The following is a 21,515-nucleotide window of genomic DNA, read 5'->3' as shown; positions in this document are numbered from 1 at the left end:
CCAGGGGTGAGGGACAGTACATGTACCTGTTCACGCCCCGCAAAGATAGTAAACGAAAGGTGATGGACTTTGATCTGTAAGAAGTTGTCTATAGCTAGTCGTGTTTGTTCAGTGGGCGTGCCGTGCCTGAGTTATCCCCTGTGATGCGATGTGGTAATCAGTGCCTTGACTGAAACATAAACACAACTGACCAACAGAAAAGGACAATGAAACCAAGAATCAAGATGCTGAATGACTTAGCCGGGAAACCATACCATCCGACGGGGAGCTCCCCGGTTTCTCTCCGGGCCTTGGAGTGATGCCCGACCGCCCAGACAGATTAGCCCGGCCGAGGGTTAGTTAGCTCGGCAAAACTACGGTGGCTGCGAAATTCTAAATTGCAGCTAAGACAGACTGACAGAAACGGGTCAATTAAGCAGACTGGGCCCGGTAAAACACACCCAACCCGACCCATAGAGACTGGGACCAGGCTATGCAGGACTGGGCCTGACGTATCTAGCTCGTGTAACCAATGAGGAAAGTTACAACAAGGTAGTACAAGCCGTTGGACCACATGGCAACCTCTTGACAACTGTGATGAAGCGCAAGCTAAGATGAGGGCCTGCATGGGGGGTCCCGACAACCCTCTACGCTAATAAGATGGTTTGGTCATGTGGCAAGATCGTCAGGGCTTTCAGAAACTACTGGGGGTCAGTAACCTCCACCCGAGAGCTTGTGAAAATACAGGCTAGTAGTACATGGGTCAAAGATCAGCTGCAGTTCATATGACTACCGCAAGAGTTAACCAAGTCCAAGCAGATGAAAAACTTTAGATTGCGTCCAATAGAAAAATCTGTTTAAAATCGTACCCAAACAGTAACTGTTATTACGTTAAGAACATAGAAAACAAGAGTCTTAGGACCCCAAATCTCCATGAAACTTTGTTTTTTTATTAAACCAGTTCCCCCCATTCTATATCGCTCAATGGTATGACCCACACTGGCCGGGCAAGGGGAGAAGTGGCTATAAATAGCTACTGACCTAGATAAGAGACCAACAGATGGTGCGACCTCAAAGCCCACAATAGAGTAGATATTCCTCATTACTTATGCAAATTCAGTATGAATTTGCATAAGTAGCACTTCAGTTTGTACATCTCTGTCCAACCTACCTGCATATCAAATAACATGAAAATCTGTCGCTCCTTTCTTCAGTTATTCTCCTTGCAAAATATTTACAAACACGCCATTGCAGTTCCAGTGACACATACCAGGGGGCCCAAAATCGACCTTGACCTTTCTCCTCCCAGCACCTACCTACATACCAAATATCATTTCAATCCATCCACACGTTCTTCAGTTATGCCAATTTTAAGCGTCCGGTGACACATACATACACACACGGTGACACAAACATACACACACGCGCACACACACGCAAACACACTAACTTCGCATGATTTGCACTTCAGTGTGTACATCTCTGTCCAACCTACCTACGTACCAAATAACATGAAAATCTGTTGTTCCTCTCTTCAGTTATACCCCTTTAGAACATTTTTACAAATAGGCCATTGCAGTTCCAGGGACACAAACCAGGGGGCCCAAAATCGACCTTGACCATTCTCCTCCCAGCGCATACCCACATACCAAATATCATTACAATCCATCTACACGTTCTACAGTTATGCTGACTTTAAGCATCCGACGACACCCATGCAAACGATTTACCTCCTTACTTATGCAAATTCGGTCTCATTTGCATAGTTTGCACTTAAGTGTGTACAACTTGGTCTAACCTACCTGTGTACCAAAGAACATGACGATCTGTCGATCCACTCTTCAGTTCTTCTACATTGAAGATTTTAACAAATACGCCATTGCAGTTCTAGTCACACATGCCAGGGGGCCCAAAATCGACCTTGACCTTCCTCCTCCTAACACCCACCCACATACCAAAAATCATTACAATCCATGTACAGGTTCTACAGTTATGGTGACTTTAAGCGTCCGGTGTCACATACATACACACAAACACCAAACGCAAGCAAAACAGTATCTCCATGAAAAAGCCTTTTTTCATGGAGATAACATGGAGATAATGAGCAAACGGAAACACAACATTTTTTCTAAGGCCTTACAGTAAACCACACAGTTAGAAATCCATATACAGTTACAGTGTAGAAGTAACACTTTAATTGAGCCGCAATAGAAGATGTTGGTGCAATGATGTTACCACAAACACTGATTCTGTTTGGCATTTTTAGCATCTAAGATCGTATTTTTCCTTTGTCTTTTTCAAGACACAATAGATTATGATACTCATAATTGACATAATCTTCGAGAAGTACATCCAGAAATTTAGTCCAATTTACTGACAGTTACATCCTTTCATGACAGTCTTAACGGCGAAATTCCAGCAAACCAAAGAGAATTAGGTCATTTTGTACATTTTACCCATAACTCACGATCAGAGCATACATGTACATTGTATATATATCAAATCATCAAGCTGACCCTATGTTTTGAGTCTTTTGACACCCCTATGTTCCGACATACAAATGTACACCACTATGTTCCGACACCCCTTTTCTACACCCCTAAGTTCCAATACCCTAATGGGTTATGGGTGTCGGAAGATAGGTATGTCCCTTGGATGGTTTGTGTTATCCATGCACTGAGCTCTGTCCTTGGTAATGAAAGCATCTTCAGATAGCTCAGACCCCTTTGTAAAAGACTGGATGGTTCATGTTATCCGTATCTGTCTCTGGTACCGAAAGCAGACAGCTTTTAGAACTCTTCATTGAAGGGCCAGTGTTGATGTGTTGTACACCTGTAAAAAAAGAGGAGAAGAAGAAGAACAAATATCAATCTCAAGTAGATGTGGGGTAGGCTTAATCATTACGGTTTCCTTCACTCGAGGTGCGTTCGGATCATTCGATGGAAGCCCATGCAATATGACTTTGAATCCCGGGCAATACGGTGAAATACAGACCGGTCTTAATCTTGAACATCCTTATCGAACGTTATCCAGGCCTAGGTATAACATAATGTTACTTACGCTAGACTAAACCAGCAGAGTCTACCGTTCTTGTCAAGCTTGTTGATGGCCGACATGTCATCTTCACTCAACTCAAAGTCGAAGAGCTGCCAAAGGGAGAAAGAATGGAAACATATACACAATATTTTGGGCATGCACATCAAATTCACCATAATTAGTTCTCATGAAAAGTAATTATTTTGTCGCACTAGGCAGCTCTCGCGGGTAACGTTTGACCCACAAAATACAGACAAACATACAACTTGTAAACCCAACATACAATGACTGGATTAAAGACATTACAATATACATTAAAGAATAAATCATCTTAACATCTCTGCCTGCCATAGCTCACCTGTGAGTTTTCCTTGATCCTGGCAGGCGTGGAACTCTTAAGACACACCTGAAAGAAGGAGTCAGTGAATGAATGAATGAATGAATGAATGAATAAAGGAAAGGGGATTAATTAAGGAGACAACACAAACACAGATGTATACAATAAATGCCGGAATTTCAAATGTCAGAACGGGATCGGGCGTTTGGTGTTCGAGCTGCCAGTACCGTTTGAAACAATGGCTGAGCACCATAGAATACGTGTTCCAAGCATTGCCCCTCGTTACAAATGTATTAATGAATGAATGAAAGAATTAAGTAGTAAAAGGATGAACTCATCAAGTAGTTAATGAATGATTCTATTCAACCAAATATTATTTTGAAGATAGTTTAATTCACAAACCTGTGCTGGAGTCTTCCCATGTTTATTACTGATCTCCGTTATGACCGGGTCCTCCAACAGAGAGCCTACTTTGTACTCCTCTGCTTCTTTCGATCTGAAACCACAAACAATATGAGTTGATTGAATTGCTCCTACAAAACCGACATACCATATAAAAAAATAAGAAGACAAGAAATAAGAAATATGATCTGAAAGATTATCATGGTGACCTTGTTCAAATCATAAAACAGTCAACTGGTAACCTCCATTAACATTAATCCGCTGGGTCACATGAATCAGCTACTTTGACAAACAGTGGGTTCGAGAGACCTCTAGTGCAGCATCCCCAGGTATTCACGATTTAGATATACAGGCGTGCATTATACTGGGGGAAGTTGGGTTGGAGATCTGTTTGGGGGTATATTTTCAGGGTGGCGGAATTATGTACCCTGCAGGTGGTGGAATTCTATTAGCAGATGTTCTAGTTTCACCCCAATATACTAGTATATATTTGGAAGACAATCTAAGACCGCCTTACCCGGGCCTTGCTATTGGACAGTAGGCCGTGATGACGACACCTTTGGATGTGCAATATTCCAGTAACCGATGGCAACCAAGATACGGGTGACTCTCAACCTGTTGGTAACAAAACGATTTAGTAGGTGGATGAAGTCAATTTCTTGCTGATAAACTTAGCTTTTTTGCGACACGTTCAAGTAAAAATTTAGCAAGCCTGTCGACATCAATGCATCATTAACAAAGGGTAGGGTGGAAAACTGGGATTTAACTATATTCACTCCATAAAGCTGTGTACAGGTTTTCCACTCATAGCTCAGACTCTGTGTTTGATTACATCTTACAGTTCCTAATTGATACTTTCCCAAATCTAACAACCATCAAATCAATTAACGGATGTGGCCTTATAAGGTTAAATGAGAGGAGCTACACTAACTTGATTGACAGCTGGTTTGATCCTCCCATTGGTCAGAACCTCCTCCATCTGTGAGATGTTGAAGTTGGACACACCGATGGCCTTCACCAGGCCTGCATCAACTAGCTTCTCCATGGCCTGAAAAAGAAAAAAAGAGCAGTAAGTTCATTTATTTTCACCTAGACTTAAATTTGTTGTAAAAAAAGACAGACGGTTTTCCGGGTGTTTTAAGGTCACGGTTGAAACAATTATTTGTACTTGGTAGTACATTCCAAATCGATATTCTCAATGTCATGCATGTCAAGCCAAGTGACATTATGATAGTAAAACCACAGCAAATATTTCAAGACCTACAGTAATTGCAAAACAGATAGGAAGGACAGAAGAAAGATCGTTGTTGATTTAACCATTCATGTGTATGAAAGGTACTAACTAAGATGCCTGGCTCTGTGACACCTGTCAGGGGTCAGGGGATGCTATAGGTCATTCGAATGCGAGCTCAAGCTATTTGTCCCATTTTTGAATTCCTAAAATTTATTTCAATCGAAAACCATGATAACTACTTTTACATGTGATAACGTTTGTCACAAACGTATCGTAAATTAATGGGATAGAACTTTACAAATAGACAACTTTTCAAACTATCCCGTTTTCTAACAGAAATTATCTTAAGAACTAAATAAACGTAATAAATATAAATCAAGTCTCGAATGCGTCCTGTTCTTTACGGACGTGAGCGATGACAGAGACAGTTTGTGCGCAAAATGCCCCATATGACGAAACCAGTTTGCGTGGTTCAAATTTGTCTATCTATGAATGATCACCTTCCATGTCTCCATGAAGTGGATGTCAAGTGTAAAAGCCTGGCCCTTGTCATCAAACGGGAGAAAGTTGTCTCCTCTCTGTAAAAAAACAAACAACAACAGCATGCAAAGTAAACAACAACAAAATGTTTGGTGTCGCACCTAATGAAATCTATATTCTGAATCAACACAGTTGGCCTTTCACTCTAATAGTGATATCGATCCAATTTAGCTCACTGAATAGCTAATCTTCCACTGGTCATGGCAGAGAAGACAGACGCTCACGGTGTACAGTATTAATATTCTCCAAGCAGAGGTTACGGAGGCAGATTGAAAAAAAAGAAAACAGCCACAACTACCCCACTCTACCGAAACCTCTGCTTGGAGAATACAATATACAAACTTCATTGTACCGGGAAAATTACCCTAGCACTTTTCGACAAGCACAATTAACGGTACCGGTGGACCACGGCTTAACGACCCGTCCTAAGGACTGCGAACCATTCCAGTAGCGGTCAGGTAGAGTGAGTGACACAGTCGGAATCGAACTCGCGACTTCTAGCTCCAGGGACAGGGCCACTGGGCGCAGGTAAAAGCTGTTACCTTACCGCATAAGCCACAGGGAAGTGCATGAGGTACAGGTCCAGGTAGTCTAGTCCCAGGTCTGTTAGGCTCCTCTGACAGGCGGGGAGGACGTCATCGGGGTGGTGCCTGGTGTTCCACAACTACGAATCAGAAAAGAAAAGATCTGATTTGATAAAACTTGCTTCTGATCCTGAGCAAAAAAACTTAAAACTAAAATTCTGTATAGTAATGTTGTATTAGCTATCAATGCCATGTTTACAATTTAGCATTCAACTTAAGGCCTTAGATAGGGAGACGCCAGTCTAACCGGGACGGAGGTGGTACCGACTTCCGACGACCTTTGACCCAGTGCTGACGTCACACGTGCGTAATCACGTGTCTACAGTCTCCAATAGGGGGTTTAGTCAGTCCAATGGTAGTTGTGTGTGTTTATTTCCCATACTACCAAACGCTGCATGATGAGTGCATTAAGCAGTGATGTAGCATTTTTAACCCTCTCCCTGCTGCCTACGTCTGAACCAATACTGGCAAAAGGGAATTGCGTGCCAAACGGCTACTTCAAAGTGCTAAAGGTTTAAGATTTTTCCAACCTTGCTGGTCACGAACACTTCTTCCCTCTTCAGTCCTGCCGCGAAGTTCTCATGAAGAGCTTGACCAATTTCTTTCTCGTTCCGGTAATATTCCGCAGTGTCGATGTGACGATAGCCCATGTCCAGAGCCGCCTTCACGGCACGGTAACAATCATTCTGTCGAGCCTGGAAAATTATGTAGGACGAGTAATGTTTTAATAGGCTTGTGTTTTTGTACCAACTGTAACACCACAGTGATGTCTGTAATACTGTGTTTGTAACCTTAAAACTGTAATTGTAATATTGTAAGCCATAGCATACTTCAGGCAACCAGTGGTTACCTGCGAGGCTGTCATAATACAAAATAGTCAGAATCATATTAATAAAAATTCATTATTCGACTATCTTCAAGACAAGGTATATTGAGATTGTATAAAGCGCATGCCCCCATGGCTCAAGCGACCGGCGCTGCATGCTTTGCCATCTGGATCAAATTCTATGGATTCCCTATCGTGGGCCCGAGTCTGATACCAGGTCGGCCCCAGCTTGAATTATCTAGAGACTTCAAGAAAGGACAGTCCATAATGTTAATTAAGTTAGTTAAGTTAAGATAAAATCCTCACACACCATAAGGTATGTAGCGCGATGCCCATCCCCGTTTCATAGCCCTGGGCCACACTGTGGTGCAATCACTGCAGCAGGGGGCTAGTCCACTGGCAGTGGAGTATGTTTAACTTCCATACTGTTTCAGAAGTATGTACCATTTTTATAAAGTCTTTGGTATGACTCAATGCGCCTCTTGTCCAAAGGTGTCCTACCCGGGCACGAACTCGGGCCTTCCGGTTCCGAGTAATCAGAACCAGATGTGGTAACGAACAGAAGCACAGACCACTACACCACTGGGACACGCCCTACGCACATTAATCAGCAATCAAAGTACACTCAAATGTGTTTAAACCAAAGAGGTTTTTAAAACCTCATTGCATTGTTTAAACTTACCCTCCATGTCCCCAGACCCAGGAGAGGCATGGCCACTAACCGCTGGACTACACGCACTAAGAAGGAATCAGAGTATATTACTCAAATGTGTTCAAACTCACCCTCCATGTCCCAAGTCCCAGGAGAGGCATGGGTGCCCCGGTACATAGTCTCACTGCAGGCCCTGCCATGAAGCTCACTGATCAATTTCAAACACCTGTAAATAGAACACCAAACACATACTATTAAAGCCCTGAGACTGAAGCAATTCATTACACTGGGTCAGCCAATTCCGCTCTCGCTAGTAACGACTGACCCACAAAAATATAGCCTGGTCTTATCTGTCTGGGCGGGCGGGCATCACTCCCAGCGCCGCAGAGAAACCGGGGAGCTCCCGACGGTATGGTTTCCAGGCTAACAAAAATACAGACGAATGTACAACGTCAAGATGACCTACAATACATAGAGTGAAAATTCTTTACAATATGTATGTCTTGACTAGTACCTGCAGTATAAAATAGATAATAGTACAGTACAAGATATCATATAAGAATAAATAAAAGCCATTCGGAATCTACCAGTTTTAGTGGATAAAAACTCCATACTTGTGAAGGGACTTACGAGATATACAGAGTGTTTAGACAGGCCGATCACTCAGTGTGTCGGAGGGTCTTCTTTGTGGGCCAGTAGACAAAAGAATGCAGGGATTGTGGTTGGGTTGGGTCAGGGACAGAAGAACCTGTTTACCGCCCTGCAGTTATGTATGCATGAGTAAGTGTACATAAAGGCAGGGCTCGAAATACCGGGTGCACTTTTGTGCATCGAAAATTCACAATAGCTGTGTACCTAATTGTTTTTTTTACTGTAGGTGCAGTAGTGCACCTAGATATCTTTGTAAAGAGTACAATTATGCATTAGTATACAAAATATTTTTGAAAGAAAAAAAGCAATATAACGTCTTTTGTACTTTGATGTATTACTTGTTTAAAGTTTATAGAATTACACATTGAAGTTCTTATGAGATGAAGTAGAATTTGTAAATACATTTTTCTGACATTCTACTTTATTCTATATCGTGCAAGAAAAACAAGTTCTGTGCACATAAACCGTTAACTTATAGATTAAGGGCACCGGTGCACCTGTTTAAAAAAATGAATTTCGAGCCCTGATAGGTGACAGCATTTGGTCTGACATTATAGTTGTCTGCTCGTTGTATTGTGGGCGTGACGTGTTATCAACCGATTCTGGCCCTACCAATGAGAGGTGAGAACACCCTTACGATTGTCCTAATCAGTGCCCTGACTGTGGCAGGTCTTGGAAGGGTGCAGTATATCTGTACATGTCAATGCCTTTTATAAACATAGGTGCGATCAGCTATGACTAATACTGGTCTCCTTTAAAATTTGATTCAAAGTTAAACTTTTCAAGTACAACATCTGGATTATACTACCTTAGATTGTACACTGTCATTTAGTTTGGGGCAACAATTATGTCAGTAAGCAATTAGCCTCCATTAACATTAAGCCGCCGGGTTACACAAATCCATCAATTTGCAAAACAGTGGGTTTGTGGCATCGTGTGGCGCAATCGGTAGGGTGTTTCGCCCAGAACTCAGAGGTCCCGGGTTCGAAACCACTGCTATGCCCCGATGTTGTGTCCTTGGGAAAGGCACTTAACACGACTTTCCTCACTCCACCCAGGTGTGAATGGGTACCTGACTTCGGTTGGGGAAGGTCGTATTGAGGTCACCCGCTGGCGCCGAATGGCAGCCGCCCAGACCCTTGCGACAGTTCCACAAAGTGCAAGTGTGGAGCAAATATGTATCTGCATAATATTATGTGATTGTAAACCTTGCAGCAATTCAGCACTGGCTGCCATTGCACAGGTAATTTCTGACCAATAAACCGTTATCATTATTATTTTAGAGGTCTGTAGTGCAGCACCCCCCAGTTTAATACATAGGATGTGCGTTATACTGGGGGACGTTGGGTTGGAGATCTGTTTGGATTTATCTTTTCAGGGTGGTGGAATTAACAGTAACAATTAACAGTAATACATTGGGAATTCATATTCACGGTGTAGTGACTTCACGGTGGAGATCTCGAGAGTCACCGGGAACATAAAACCACCGCGAACATAAAACCACCGCAAACATAAAACCACCGCAAACATAAAACCACCGCAAACATAAAAACACCGCGAACATAAAACCACCGCGAACCTAAAACCACCGCGAACCTAAAACCACCGCGAACATAGAACCACCGCGAACCTAAAACCACCGCGAACATTTCAGAAATAAAAGGCCAATACTGGTGTCACCAAAGGCCCCAAAGCAGCCTGGATCGAGTCCAGCCTTGTTAGCCTTGGTCTGCTCCCAACGTCGCTACCCCGCCTACAACAGGTAGCGACGTTTAGAGTTGAAAGAGCGTCCCGCCCCTACATCTGCTTTGAGTTGAAAGAGCGTCCCGCCCCTACATCTGCTTTAAGAGTTAAAAGTGCGCCCCGCCCCAACATCTGCTTGGAGATTGCGTCACAGGGTCAAGAAAACAAGATGGCGGAGGTTGAGTTGAAAATTGCGGAGGTGATCGCGGGAAAGGACGGGCCGTCGGTCCTGACGGGGCTCCGGCGGATTTTCTACCTCGTCACTCCCAACGAAACGTCGTTCCAAACCTTGGAGGAAGTTCCCAAATACGTAGGACAGGTGATTGTCCCGAAACTTTGTATTTCTTTCTTTGTTGCGCACCTGACATCTCGAAGTGTGAACTTTGTCACCAAGTTGTAAGGAGGTCAAATTATGCAAATATTATATATATAACTTCCTTGCTTTTTCCAAAATGCTAAGTATAATAACTTCATAATCACTTTATATCACTTTGTTTTAAGGGTACCAACTTCAACTTACTTTTAATATGTGTTACGTCTGTTCATTGATTTGTCAGTTATAGTATCATCTGTGGAAGAGCTTACGAAAGTCCCACTGCACTTTGCCCAGTGTTCTGTTTAACATTTAGTACATAATATAAAAATTGTTTTCGTAACGTAAGTGTTGTAACAAATCGCGGCCTTACCCGTCTTTAGAAATCTAAGGGTTTCTGAATTATTACTAACCTAGTCTTCATTATTTTTCATGTCTGTGTCTCTCTCTGCTTATGTATGATATATATGTTTGTGTGTGTGTGTGTGTGTGTGTTCATGTCTGTGCATGTGTGTGCTTGCACTGAAATTGCAATGGGGTTTACCATAGCACACAGTGCAGTTTTTTAATGTCCTGCCAGAGGGGGTACAATGTCTTAAGTTTGAAAAATGTTAACATTTTTTCTTTCAAATTGTTTCCAGGCATCCCCATTCTTTATAGGCTTGATCCTGCTGGAGTTGATGGTGGCTTCTCTGAAGAACAAACAAACGCCCGCCCGTCTGAACGACTCCATAAGCTCTCTGTCAGCAGGAATGATATCAGAAACATCAAAGTAAGTCATGCAGGGCTACATTAATGCCAACATGACTTTTATCACTTCACTGACAGGTAGAGAAACTATTCATGGTGCCCCAACAACCCAAAAAGAGATCAAGGGATAAGTGAGGGCCTGCATTGGGGGGTCCCGACAACGCTCTACGCTAAATTCGGAGGGCCGGCTACGTAATACACTAAACTCAGAAAGCCTCCCTACGCTCTACACTAAATTCAGAAAGCCCCCCCTATGCTCTACGCTAAATTATGGAGTGGTCGGCAACGCTCTACGTAAAATTAAAATGGCCGATTACGCTCTATGTAAAAGGGGCATGCTGAGGCCCTCATAGGTTAGGTGAGGTGACAGGTGAAAATGAGTATCAAGCTTTGGTTTAGGGACATCCCTTGATAGGACGTTAAATCCAGGTCCCGTGTTTGAGGAGAGCCTGGGACCTCGAGCACGTAAAAGAACCCACCGAACTTATCGTAAAGAGTAGGGGCCCTTCCTGGTCCTGGTGTGAGTGGATCATAGAAATCTGTCTGTTCAGTATAATTGTGAATTCTGAATTGAGTTGGCGTAAAGATGACAGCCATTTGCAATTCAATGTCAGAATATAAAACAATTGACTATCAAAATCAACACAGTTTACACATAGTTAGTTAAACTAGTACTGTCAGTCTTCTATTACTAATGCAGACTTTATTAGCTTATGATAGTCCATTTGCGTCCACCTCAGCTTGTTCTCCAAGGGTATTTACATGGTGACGTACGTCTGGGTGTACGAGAACTACCGACTGGTGGAGCTACCCTGGAACTCCCCTGTAACCTGGTGGACTGCCTTCATAATGGTGGAGTTTACCTACTACTGGCTGCACAGGATGTCACATGGTATGTACATGTATGGAATGATTTTGGTAATGCTTCAGGAGTGGAGCCTTTAGTTAGCACTTCGTAACATAGAGGCAAACCTGTACAAGTGACCACCTGTACATAATGACAAGCTAGCCAATGTGACCTGGCTTTTTGGTGGTCCCCTAAATGATTTTGGCGATGCCTCAGGGGCAAGCCTAATGTACTGTGTGCAGTCTGCAAGAATTCTAGGAATTGTACAGGAATTTGTCCACAGAAATCTATTCCAAAGGGGGTCATGCAGCTATTTTTAGTCCATAGGAATGTTTTAATGTTAGTTGGCAGGAAACTTTCCACAGGGAGTACCCCAGGAATTCCAAGGATAGCAAGTGCACCAGTGCACCTATTCCCTAAAATAAATTTCAAGCCCTGTGTACTAAGGATTTTGTCTAGTGTAACTCCCTGTTGTATGATTTCCACTGCAGAAGTGAACATTATGTGGGCATCACACCAGGTTCACCACAGCTCAGAAGACTACAACCTGACAACGGCACTGAGACAGTCTTCCACTCAGAAAGTTCTCACATTCTTTGTAAGTTATAATCTTGCATTTTTTTAGTTTATTGTCTGAACGAACCAACCAAGAAGTGATTAATCATGGTTTGTTACTAGTACATATTAAGTGGAAAAAGCAAATTAAAATGATTTTATATTAGATGGTAGACCAAAAGTTTTATGTCCCTTTCCAGTGGTCGACCAAAATAGACGCTAGGGATCAGCAGGATGTTGCTAGCTGGGTCAGTCGGGTAACCTGTAGCCTTTGTTTACACAGCCTCTCGCTGGCCTGCGTTAATGAACCCCTCCCTCTAGGGGGTGGTATCTGACGGGCCCACCGCTAGGAGTGCGATTTAGTCAGGCTAGGTAACCTGAAACACAACTTTTTTCCCCTAGGCCTTGTCAATGTTATTATTATGTTAACCATAAATGCACTGCTATTACTTACAAGAACTTTCAGAATGGCAATACCGGCGGAAATTGAAATCTGTATTCTATGTAACATGGCTTTTATGATTGATTGATTATTATTGTCACTGTGTACTTAGTTGTAGTTTGTGTTTTTATATGTGAAATCAGGGGTACCTGAAAAACAGGCTTCACAGCCTGAGTTGTATTTACCCTGTATAAATAAATAAAAATGAAATACTGTTGATTTCAGCTCTTCCAACTCCCTGCGGCTTTCCTGGTTCCCCCTGCTGCGTACTCAGCCCACTATCAGTTCAACCTGTTATATCAGTTCTGGATTCACACTGAGGTGAGAAAAGGGCTTCATCCCATTTCAAACTCCAGGGCTTTGTGTGAGGTTGTAATAAAGCTTTAGCCTCTACCAGGCTCTGCGGAGTGCTGGAAAAATACTAGTAGTAAGAATTGGTCTAATATAGTGGATAGTTATACATGTCCCCGTGGCGCAAGCGGTAACGCTACCCCGCTGCTTCGCCATCTGGATCAAATTCCGTGGATCCTAAGGGCCCGAGTTCGATCCTAAGGGTCGACTCTCGAGCTCGGACATATTGTAAGGGATTGCATTCGTCATTTCGGATGGTGACGTAAAGCCGGCGGCCCCGTGTATGAGGGAGCTTCGGGCGTAAGCCTCAAGCGTCAAACCTCTGCACGTAAAAGAACCCAACACACTTATCGAGAAGAGTAGGGGTGACCCGGTGTGCTTGGCCAAAAACATGAGCCGTGGCGAAGCCGCATTGCACTACAACTAGCTACTTGAAAAAGCATTACGCTTCACCTCGATTGAGGATGACTGCTTTACCTTTTACCTATTGGTTGGCCAACTACCCTAGGCTAGCATACTACTACATGTAGTATCCACTCTGTTTGGCAAATTTCTACTTTTTTCAGCAATCTGCAGAGCCTGCTACTAGGCTAGGAATGGTTCATTGTTTTTCCTCAAGAATTTACATATAGTCTTGACCAATGAACGGATTAGAAATCTCTATTCTAATGTACAATACGTATATCTTGTTTTTTCATGACTGACACAGTGTCACGCCTAACATTTGACACGGTATTATTGTTTAAAATAAATTTGATCCCAGTGCCAAGCTTACTTTTGCTGATGTAAGTATGTAAAATGTATATCTATGTACCAAATGTACATCTTACAGCTGGTGACGTCCCTTGGGCCCCTGGAGTACATACTAAACACTCCCAGCCACCACAGAGTCCACCATGGTCAGTTGCCTTAATAATATGTTAGTGAGTTTTGTTTTGCATTAACTTAAAGGATCAGACTAGAAAAGTTTCAAATCAAATACTGCAAAATTAATGCAGAAATGTTCGCAGTGTTTTTATGTTCCCGGTTTTCGCGGTTAACTGTTGACTGTAGGGCTACTATTTTTTTCAAACATGAACTCAAATCCACCGCAAATTTAAATCCCTGCAAAGATTTCTGTATTTACAGTATTGCACTTTCTGTCATCTTGTACATGTAAACCTTGAAAGTTCAATTCCTTTCATCATTATCTTTTATATCATTCTTTTCACAGTGCATTGTGACTGTATTACCTTTGATGTACAGTATGTACCTGTATATCATGTGCTTAATACAATCAATGAAATTGTTCTTGTTTTTGAGCAAACTTTCTAACTCCTGATATTTTCTTTGTTCTCCCACCCAAAGGAAGGAACCCATACTGTATTGACAAGAACTATGGTGGTACTCTGATCATCTTTGACAGGATGTTTGGTAAGTGCCTTTATTCACTGGTGTGTGCGCCCAGTGCTCCTACTTTGATAGCTCTAGATATTTTAATGTTGAGATTCTTATTTTGACATTCTGCTCTATAACTGATATAATAGTTTGTTGCATAATGTGACATTCAAATTGTTGGTTTGTCTCTAGCTACTTGCATACATTAACAAGTTTCACTTAGTTTACGGTGTCTATTGTCTGTTTTCTAGATGAATGAAAACAATACTTTTCCATCTTGTTCAATGTCTATTGAAGATATGATAATCATTATATTCATCCATATGTAGGTACATTTGCCAAAGAGGAAGAGAAGGTTGTATACGGCCTGACACATCCACTCAACACATGGGACCCTATCTGGGTGCAGGTAACGTACACATTTTAATGTGTTTTGCATTTATACATTGGCCATGGGTCATGTGTTTGAGAAGAGCCACACTAAGAGCCGTTTACATTTTATTCTGAGCATAAACAGACATAGTTTGAAGTTTTCCTCCCAGCCCTCTGCTTTTATGATGTCTGCTTGCTATATTTTCACCTTGAAATATCTGAAAACCAAGGAAACAAATTGGTGTTGCCTTACTGTACAAAACTGGTGTACTATGAACTTAAAGGTGATTTACCGATTGTACAAAACAAACAAAACATCTATGACTCTTTTCCCTCCTGCAGTTTTGTCACTTCATCCATATCTGGAAGACATTCTGGGCAACTCCAGGCCTGACCAACAAGTTGTCCGTACTGTTGAAGGGACCTGGCTGGGCACCCGGGAAACCTCGGCTGGGGTGTATTGAAGACATCCCTAAGGTACGTTATAGAGTAATGCCATCTCCAACTTTTGACTTTGAGCTATGGACAATGATTTTTTTTTTGATGTATCAGATTTTATGTCCTACCTGGGCCAGCATAATGTTCGATATAGGTGTTCCGGACCAGGTGATAACTAGGATTATCACACAGGGTTCTACATTTGTACTTTTATCAAACAGGCTTTCATAGAATCATTGGAACCCACTTTGAGTGCAGCAATCGCGCCACTGTTGAAAATTTGAATACCGAATATGGAACTTGGAATTGCTGTTATTACAACTTTTTGTTACAGCCATCTGGGGATCCTACCCGTACTTGGGCTGGAACCTCGGGTGATACGGAAATACACCATGTTGTATTCTAAATTAATTTTATTTGTTCTACTGAATATGTTGCCCACTTTTGTCTCCACTTGACTGAATGTAACATGTCTTGTCCTGTATATGACCACAGGTGAAGTATCCAGAGCCAAAGTACGACAGCAAAGTGTCCAGCCTGTGGTCCGTCTATGTGGCTATACACTTTTTCCTGGCCATGGTCCTATACCAGGAGCTGTTTGCTGTTGTTAAGGTAGGTGACATAGTTTAATTATCTTTTGATGTTCGCTTCTAATCGAAGATTGCTGTTTATTCCCATCATTAAGATGTTATTTTGAGGTACATTATGCCTTTTTTAAAACTTTAGTTTCTTATCACTTTTGCAGTCAGCTATTAATATAGTGATGTTACATATAATTTTAATCTTAAATGTAACAGTGCATCTAAGAAAAGAAATCCCTGCCTTCTTGTCTCTGTATAATTGTATCTAGTAAGAGGTTTTTTAAAATGACTATTATATTCACTGCTCACCCCTAGTATTCAGTCAGTTGAAAAAGCAGACACAGCGAAACTTCTTGTAGTAACAGGCTCAATAAATGTTCTAAACAAGAACTTATAATGCGGCTCCAGATGTCTTATTGAGGGACGACTGCGATGTGAAAGATGTTTGTTCAAGCTTGAGGAATGAATCCACTCTACTCTACACTGCTGACCCCTTTTGTACAAAATTCTATTTTCCCTAATCTCAGGTCCTGTCCACAGCTGCCATGCTGGGGAGGGTCATCTTTGTAGTCTGGACTCTGGTGTCTGTGGCCGCTATCATGGACAGGAAGTACGTGATATATTAACTGTTACATCAAATGATTACAGTTTGGCATTGAAATTACTTGGACTGCACATGTATCTGCTCTTCTAACTTGAGTGATCACTATGAAGTCATATCAAAAGCAATGTGGCAATTTTGAATACTTGAACTATATCTCTTTCTATTAAACAAACTTAAAATTTGTCTTTGTTCTGCAAACTATTTATCAAGTAGTGTGCGTACTTTAGGACGCAACAATTTATTTGCTTTGTTCTCAGATATTTTAGAATGAGAATCAGCAATAGACCAAGGTAGAATTAAGTACAGCAGATGGCTTCAATACTCCTGAAACTGTGGGTACCAAAGTAGAGAAGACTTTTCTATCAGGCTGTTTTTAAGTTCATATTCCAGTTTAGCTTTTTTTGATCCAAGTTTAAGATCCAACCATCGAATTGGTGTTGCCTTGCATTGCTGTCTATAGCTGATTACAGTGTTAGGCAGCAGGTAGAAGGTTAATCAATGTGAAACATAACTCTTTTTTTTTCTTAAACAGCTAGGTCCGTGTCCGTCCACCACACTTTATTTGCCCAGATAAACAGTAACAGAACTAAGAATACACAACAGTGCTGGTAGCAAATAGTATGGACCTTAGCACTAAGTCTTCTATAAGAAGAGATTGAAGTTCAGAAATGATGTAGTTAACATGATACATAACTCTTCGGTGAAAGGTTTTAAGATTTGTTCAACTCTTTCCCTTAGACCCAGTGCGCCGATAGTAGACTTCGCCCGCTGCGTGACGTACGTGCTGGTTGACGTGACGACCAGGCTGTCGGGACCGCCCGCCGTTCTGCTGCCCTCTCCGCTGATGAACGCCATGTTAGCCTGGTACCTGATGTCGGCTGCCATCTGGGGAATCAACCTCCTTAAACCTGTCTTCAAGGTTAAAACTCTTTAAATCAGATTAACCGCCAAGCTGATAAGGTTAAATCTATGGTGCCATCCTACTAGTAGTAGTTTTATCAATATCACAGCTCCAATACTCCCTATTTTAAGTGATATGCAAAATGTTAGCCTGGTACCTGATGTCAGCTGCCATCTGGGGCATCAACCTCCTTAAACCTGTCTTCAAGGTTAAAACTCTTTAAATCAGATTAACCGCCAAGCTGATAAGGTTAAATCTATGGTGCCATCCTACTAGTAGTAGTTTTATCAATATCACAGCTCCAATACTCCCTATTTTAAGTGATATGCAAAATGTTAGCCTGGTACCTGATGTCGGCTGCCATCTGGGGTATCAACCTCCTTAAACCTGTCTTCAAGGCTAAAACTCTTTAAATCAGATTAACCGCCAAGCTGATAAGGTTAAATCTATGGTGCCATCCTACTAGTAGTAGTTTTATCAATATCACAGCTCCAATACTCCCTATTTTAAGTGATATGCAAAATGTTAGCCTGGTACCTGATGTCGGCTGCCATCTGGGGTATCAACCTCCTTAAACCTGTCTTCAAGGCTAAAACTCTTTAAATCAGATTAACCGCCAAGCTGATAAGGTTAAATCTATGGTGCCATCCTACTAGTAGTAGTTTTATCAATATCACAGCTCCAATACTCCCTATTTTAAGTGATATGCAAAATGTTAGCCTGGTACCTGATGTCAGCTGCCATCTGGGGCATCAACCTCCTTAAACCTGTCTTCAAGGTTAAAGCCCTTAAGATGAATTAAGATTACAATTTTGTAGAAGTATTTTGTGGTGAGAGTGACTTCATGGAATATTTGAAAGTCATGGATTGAAGACTCTGGAATGGTGTTTATAAAAGGTCCAAACTTTTGGAAATTCAATGATAGTTTAGAAGGTCTAATTGAGCCATATCAATGCAATTGTCCATGTATGTACAACTTGTATGTAATGTAGAACCTAAGCTTCCCAAACTTCCAAATCAGAAAGGAACGATTACTGATAACCCATGAATGCGATGTTAGCCTGGTACCTGATGTCAGCTGCCATCTAGGGTATCAACCTCCTTAAACCTGTCTTTAAGGGTAAAACTCTTAAGATGAATTGAGGTGATTTTGCAGAAGTATGTTATGGCAAAAGCTAAATTTTACCTTTCAAGATTTGAAGGTGATTAGATTTTGAAAGACTTTGATATTTAGAAAAGGTTTGACATTTTAGAATGACATTTTAGAAGGTCTAGATGAGCTGTATCAATGCAAATGTTAATATACGCACAGCATGTAATGTAGGTACGATTCCAAAACCTCAGAAAACAATTATTCATAACTGATAACTGATGAACGCCATGTTAGCCTGGTACCTGGTGTCAGCTGCCATCTGGGGTATCAACCTCCTTAAACCTGTCTTTAAGGGTAAAACTCTTAAGATGAATTAGGGTGTTTTCTGGTATAGTGTTTATAAAAGTTAAAAACTTTTGGAATATTTTAGAAGGTCTAATTGAGCCATATCAATGCAATTGTCCATGTATGTGCAACTTGTAATGTAATGTATGTCCTAAGCTTCCAAAACTTCCAAGTCAGAAAGCAATGATTACTGATAACTGATGAACGTCATGCTAGCCTGGTACCTGGTGTCGGCTGCCGTCTGGGGCGTCAATCTGCTCAAACCTGTCTTTAAGACCAAAGCCCTAAAGATTAATTAAGCTGTCTTTGCAGAAGTATTATGTGGTGGGAGTGACCTCATAGAAGGTTCATGCATTGTACTAAATTACCCACCAAGATTTAAAAGTTAGTAAAGAATAGTATTTAGAAAAGGTTTGACATTTTAGAATGACATTTTAGAAGGTCTTATTGAGCCATATCAATGCAATAGACCGATCCTGTCGAACACCATATCGAACGAATAGAAGACCCATAGAACCCCGTTCTATTCAGAGCACCTCCGTCAAAAACAGTGTTGGCGGTGCAGAAATGGCACGTGTAAAGTAGGGCACGTATATCTGGGACAGGTTTTCCGCTGTATTGGTTGAATGCATGCTCAGAACAAAAACGAATTTAAAAAGAAAATAGATCGGGCACTCAAGGAGAGGAATCTTGTACCACATGCTGACTACTACAAAGTCCGCTAGCGCAGAGTTTCGTTTCTTCAGTTACTGGTGTGTGAAACTGGTTAACTTGAAAATGAACTGGGAAGTGAAAGGATGCATTTTAATTCTTAGTTACTAAATACCATGCAGCTGTTATACATGCAGTCAATACAGTGGGAACCCTGTCACAGATATATGAACCCTGTTTTACACGTGCATCGACTGCTTGTCAGAAAATGGGCGCTGATGCCCACCGACAAGGGAAAACTATGCGGCGCATACCGCTTTAACATTGACCGAAAACATTACGCTCTCACCCCAACTACACCTACCCACTCCATAAACAACTCTACCCGGTGGATACTGCCTTCAACAAAGAAGACATAGCATTCTTATTTGGCCCGCTTTGAAAGGGTTTCAGTGTCACAAAAGCTAAACCGAAGTCAGTGGCATTATTTTCAACTTAGCCACGGCGGCCATGTTTGGTCCGTCAAACCCTGTTTTTGACGGAGGTGTTCGAAATCGAACAGGGGGTGTGGCTTTGGGATCGGTCTATTGTCCCTGGATATACTTGTCTTCAAGACTAAAACTCTTAAAATGAATTTAGGTCTTTTGCAGAAGTATTTTGGTGTGAGAGTGACTTGGTGGAAGGTTTATGACTTGTACTAAATTACCCACCAAGATTTTAAAGTCATTATATTAAAGTCTCTGGAATGGTATTTAGAAAAGGTTTGACATTTTGAATGACATTTTAGAAGGTCTAATTGAGCCATATCAATGCAATTGTCCATGTATGTACAACTTGTATGTAATGTATGTCCTAAGTTTCCAAAACTTCCAAATCAGAAAGCAATGATTACTGATAACTGATGAACGTCATGCTAGCCTGGTACCTGGTGTCAGCTGCCATTTGGGGCGCCAATCTCCTCACACCTGTCTTTAAGACAAAAACCCTGAAGATTAATTAAGCTGTCTTGGCAGAAGTATTATGTGGTGAGAGTGACCTCATAGAAGGTTCATGCATTGTACTAAATCACCTACCAAGATTTGAAAGTTATCAAAGACTCTGGAATGGTGTTTATAATAGGTCCAAACTTTTGGAATGATAGTTTAGAAGGTCTAATTGAGCCATATCAATGCAATTGTCCATTTATTTACAACTTCTATGTAATGTATGACCTAATTTCCCCAAACTTCCAAATCAGAAAGCAACGATTGCTGATAACTCATGAATGGCATGATTTGGTTCTTCTAATAGTTTCCCTTAGATGCTTTGGTGGAAGGGAATAATAATGATAATGATGATAATGCATTTAGAATGGTATTCTAAAAGTTCAAGATGAGCAATATCAATGAAACTGTATGTACTAGTGCTACTAGATATTTATCAAAGAATCTATCTGTAAAAACAGTAAATTCAACACCCGTTTGTATATTTTGATGTGATATAGAATTGTTATATATCATTGCAAATGATATGGAAAGGAGGGTTGAGGTGTATGTAATTGTTGAAACTTTTAGTGGCTTAATTCATTTTGTAAATGTTATTTGATGATGATCCACTGTATTCTGCAGCTCAGGTAGCTGTAATTCAAATGTTATTTAATGATGGCATATCTACATTCACATTGCAGACTAGAAATAATTAAAAAATATATAATTTGTGAGTATTGATATTCTATGCATTACATGTATCTGAGTTGGTTATAGTTATTTAATGTACCTTTAGCAGATTATAAATGAGCTTTATATCAATCACACATATTGTTTCATTTTAACATTGAAACTGATTTGGTTTTCGTGATAACAACTGTATGAATATGTCATTGATAAATCCAAGTCTCTATTTTTATCAATATCACTCAAGGGTAGCACGATG

At 41.1% G+C, this 21,515-nt stretch overlaps 2 protein-coding genes and 1 long non-coding RNA gene across 4 annotated transcripts; 2 read left to right on the top strand and 1 right to left on the bottom strand.

Moving 5' to 3' along the window:
- Positions 1-2,151: 2,151 nt before the first annotated feature.
- On the bottom strand, positions 2,152-8,303 carry LOC136421350 (aldo-keto reductase family 1 member B1-like). The gene is made up of 11 exons (XM_066408582.1): positions 8,221-8,303; positions 7,722-7,816; positions 6,643-6,807; positions 6,076-6,192; positions 5,489-5,566; positions 4,686-4,802; positions 4,272-4,369; positions 3,755-3,848; positions 3,374-3,421; positions 3,040-3,125; positions 2,152-2,811 (listed from the first exon to the last, which is right to left on the bottom strand). Exons 2-11 carry the CDS (start codon positions 7,788-7,790, stop codon positions 2,769-2,771), a joined length of 915 nt encoding a protein of 304 aa, XP_066264679.1. The 5' UTR covers positions 7,791-7,816; positions 8,221-8,303; the 3' UTR covers positions 2,152-2,768.
- A 1,822-nt stretch (positions 8,304-10,125) lies between these two features.
- Positions 10,126-16,235, top strand: LOC136421500 (alkylglycerol monooxygenase-like). The gene is made up of 11 exons (XM_066408829.1): positions 10,126-10,303; positions 10,939-11,069; positions 11,788-11,939; positions 12,386-12,492; positions 13,117-13,212; positions 14,075-14,141; positions 14,590-14,655; positions 14,949-15,028; positions 15,334-15,468; positions 15,925-16,041; positions 16,227-16,235. Exons 1-11 carry the CDS (start codon positions 10,154-10,156, stop codon positions 16,233-16,235), a joined length of 1,110 nt encoding a protein of 369 aa, XP_066264926.1. The 5' UTR covers positions 10,126-10,153.
- Positions 16,236-16,350: 115 nt separating this feature from the next.
- LOC136421782 (uncharacterized) lies at positions 16,351-21,418 on the top strand. 2 transcript variants are annotated; one of them, XR_010753510.1, is made up of 4 exons: positions 16,351-16,620; positions 17,353-18,784; positions 19,042-19,394; positions 20,395-21,418. It is a non-coding gene; the product is annotated as an uncharacterized lncRNA (long non-coding RNA). The 2 variants fall into 2 exon arrangements; XR_010753509.1 differs by lacking the exon at positions 20,395-21,418 and having other exon boundaries at positions 16,503-16,620; positions 19,042-19,420.
- The last annotated feature ends 97 nt before the right edge of the window (positions 21,419-21,515 follow it).

The sequence above is a fragment of the Branchiostoma lanceolatum genome, chromosome 16 (assembly GCF_035083965.1).
Source record: "Branchiostoma lanceolatum isolate klBraLanc5 chromosome 16, klBraLanc5.hap2, whole genome shotgun sequence".
NCBI lineage: Eukaryota > Metazoa > Chordata > Leptocardii > Amphioxiformes > Branchiostomatidae > Branchiostoma > Branchiostoma lanceolatum.
Note: the sequence above shows the minus strand (reverse complement) of the source record. Positions and strands in the feature narration are given on the sequence as shown.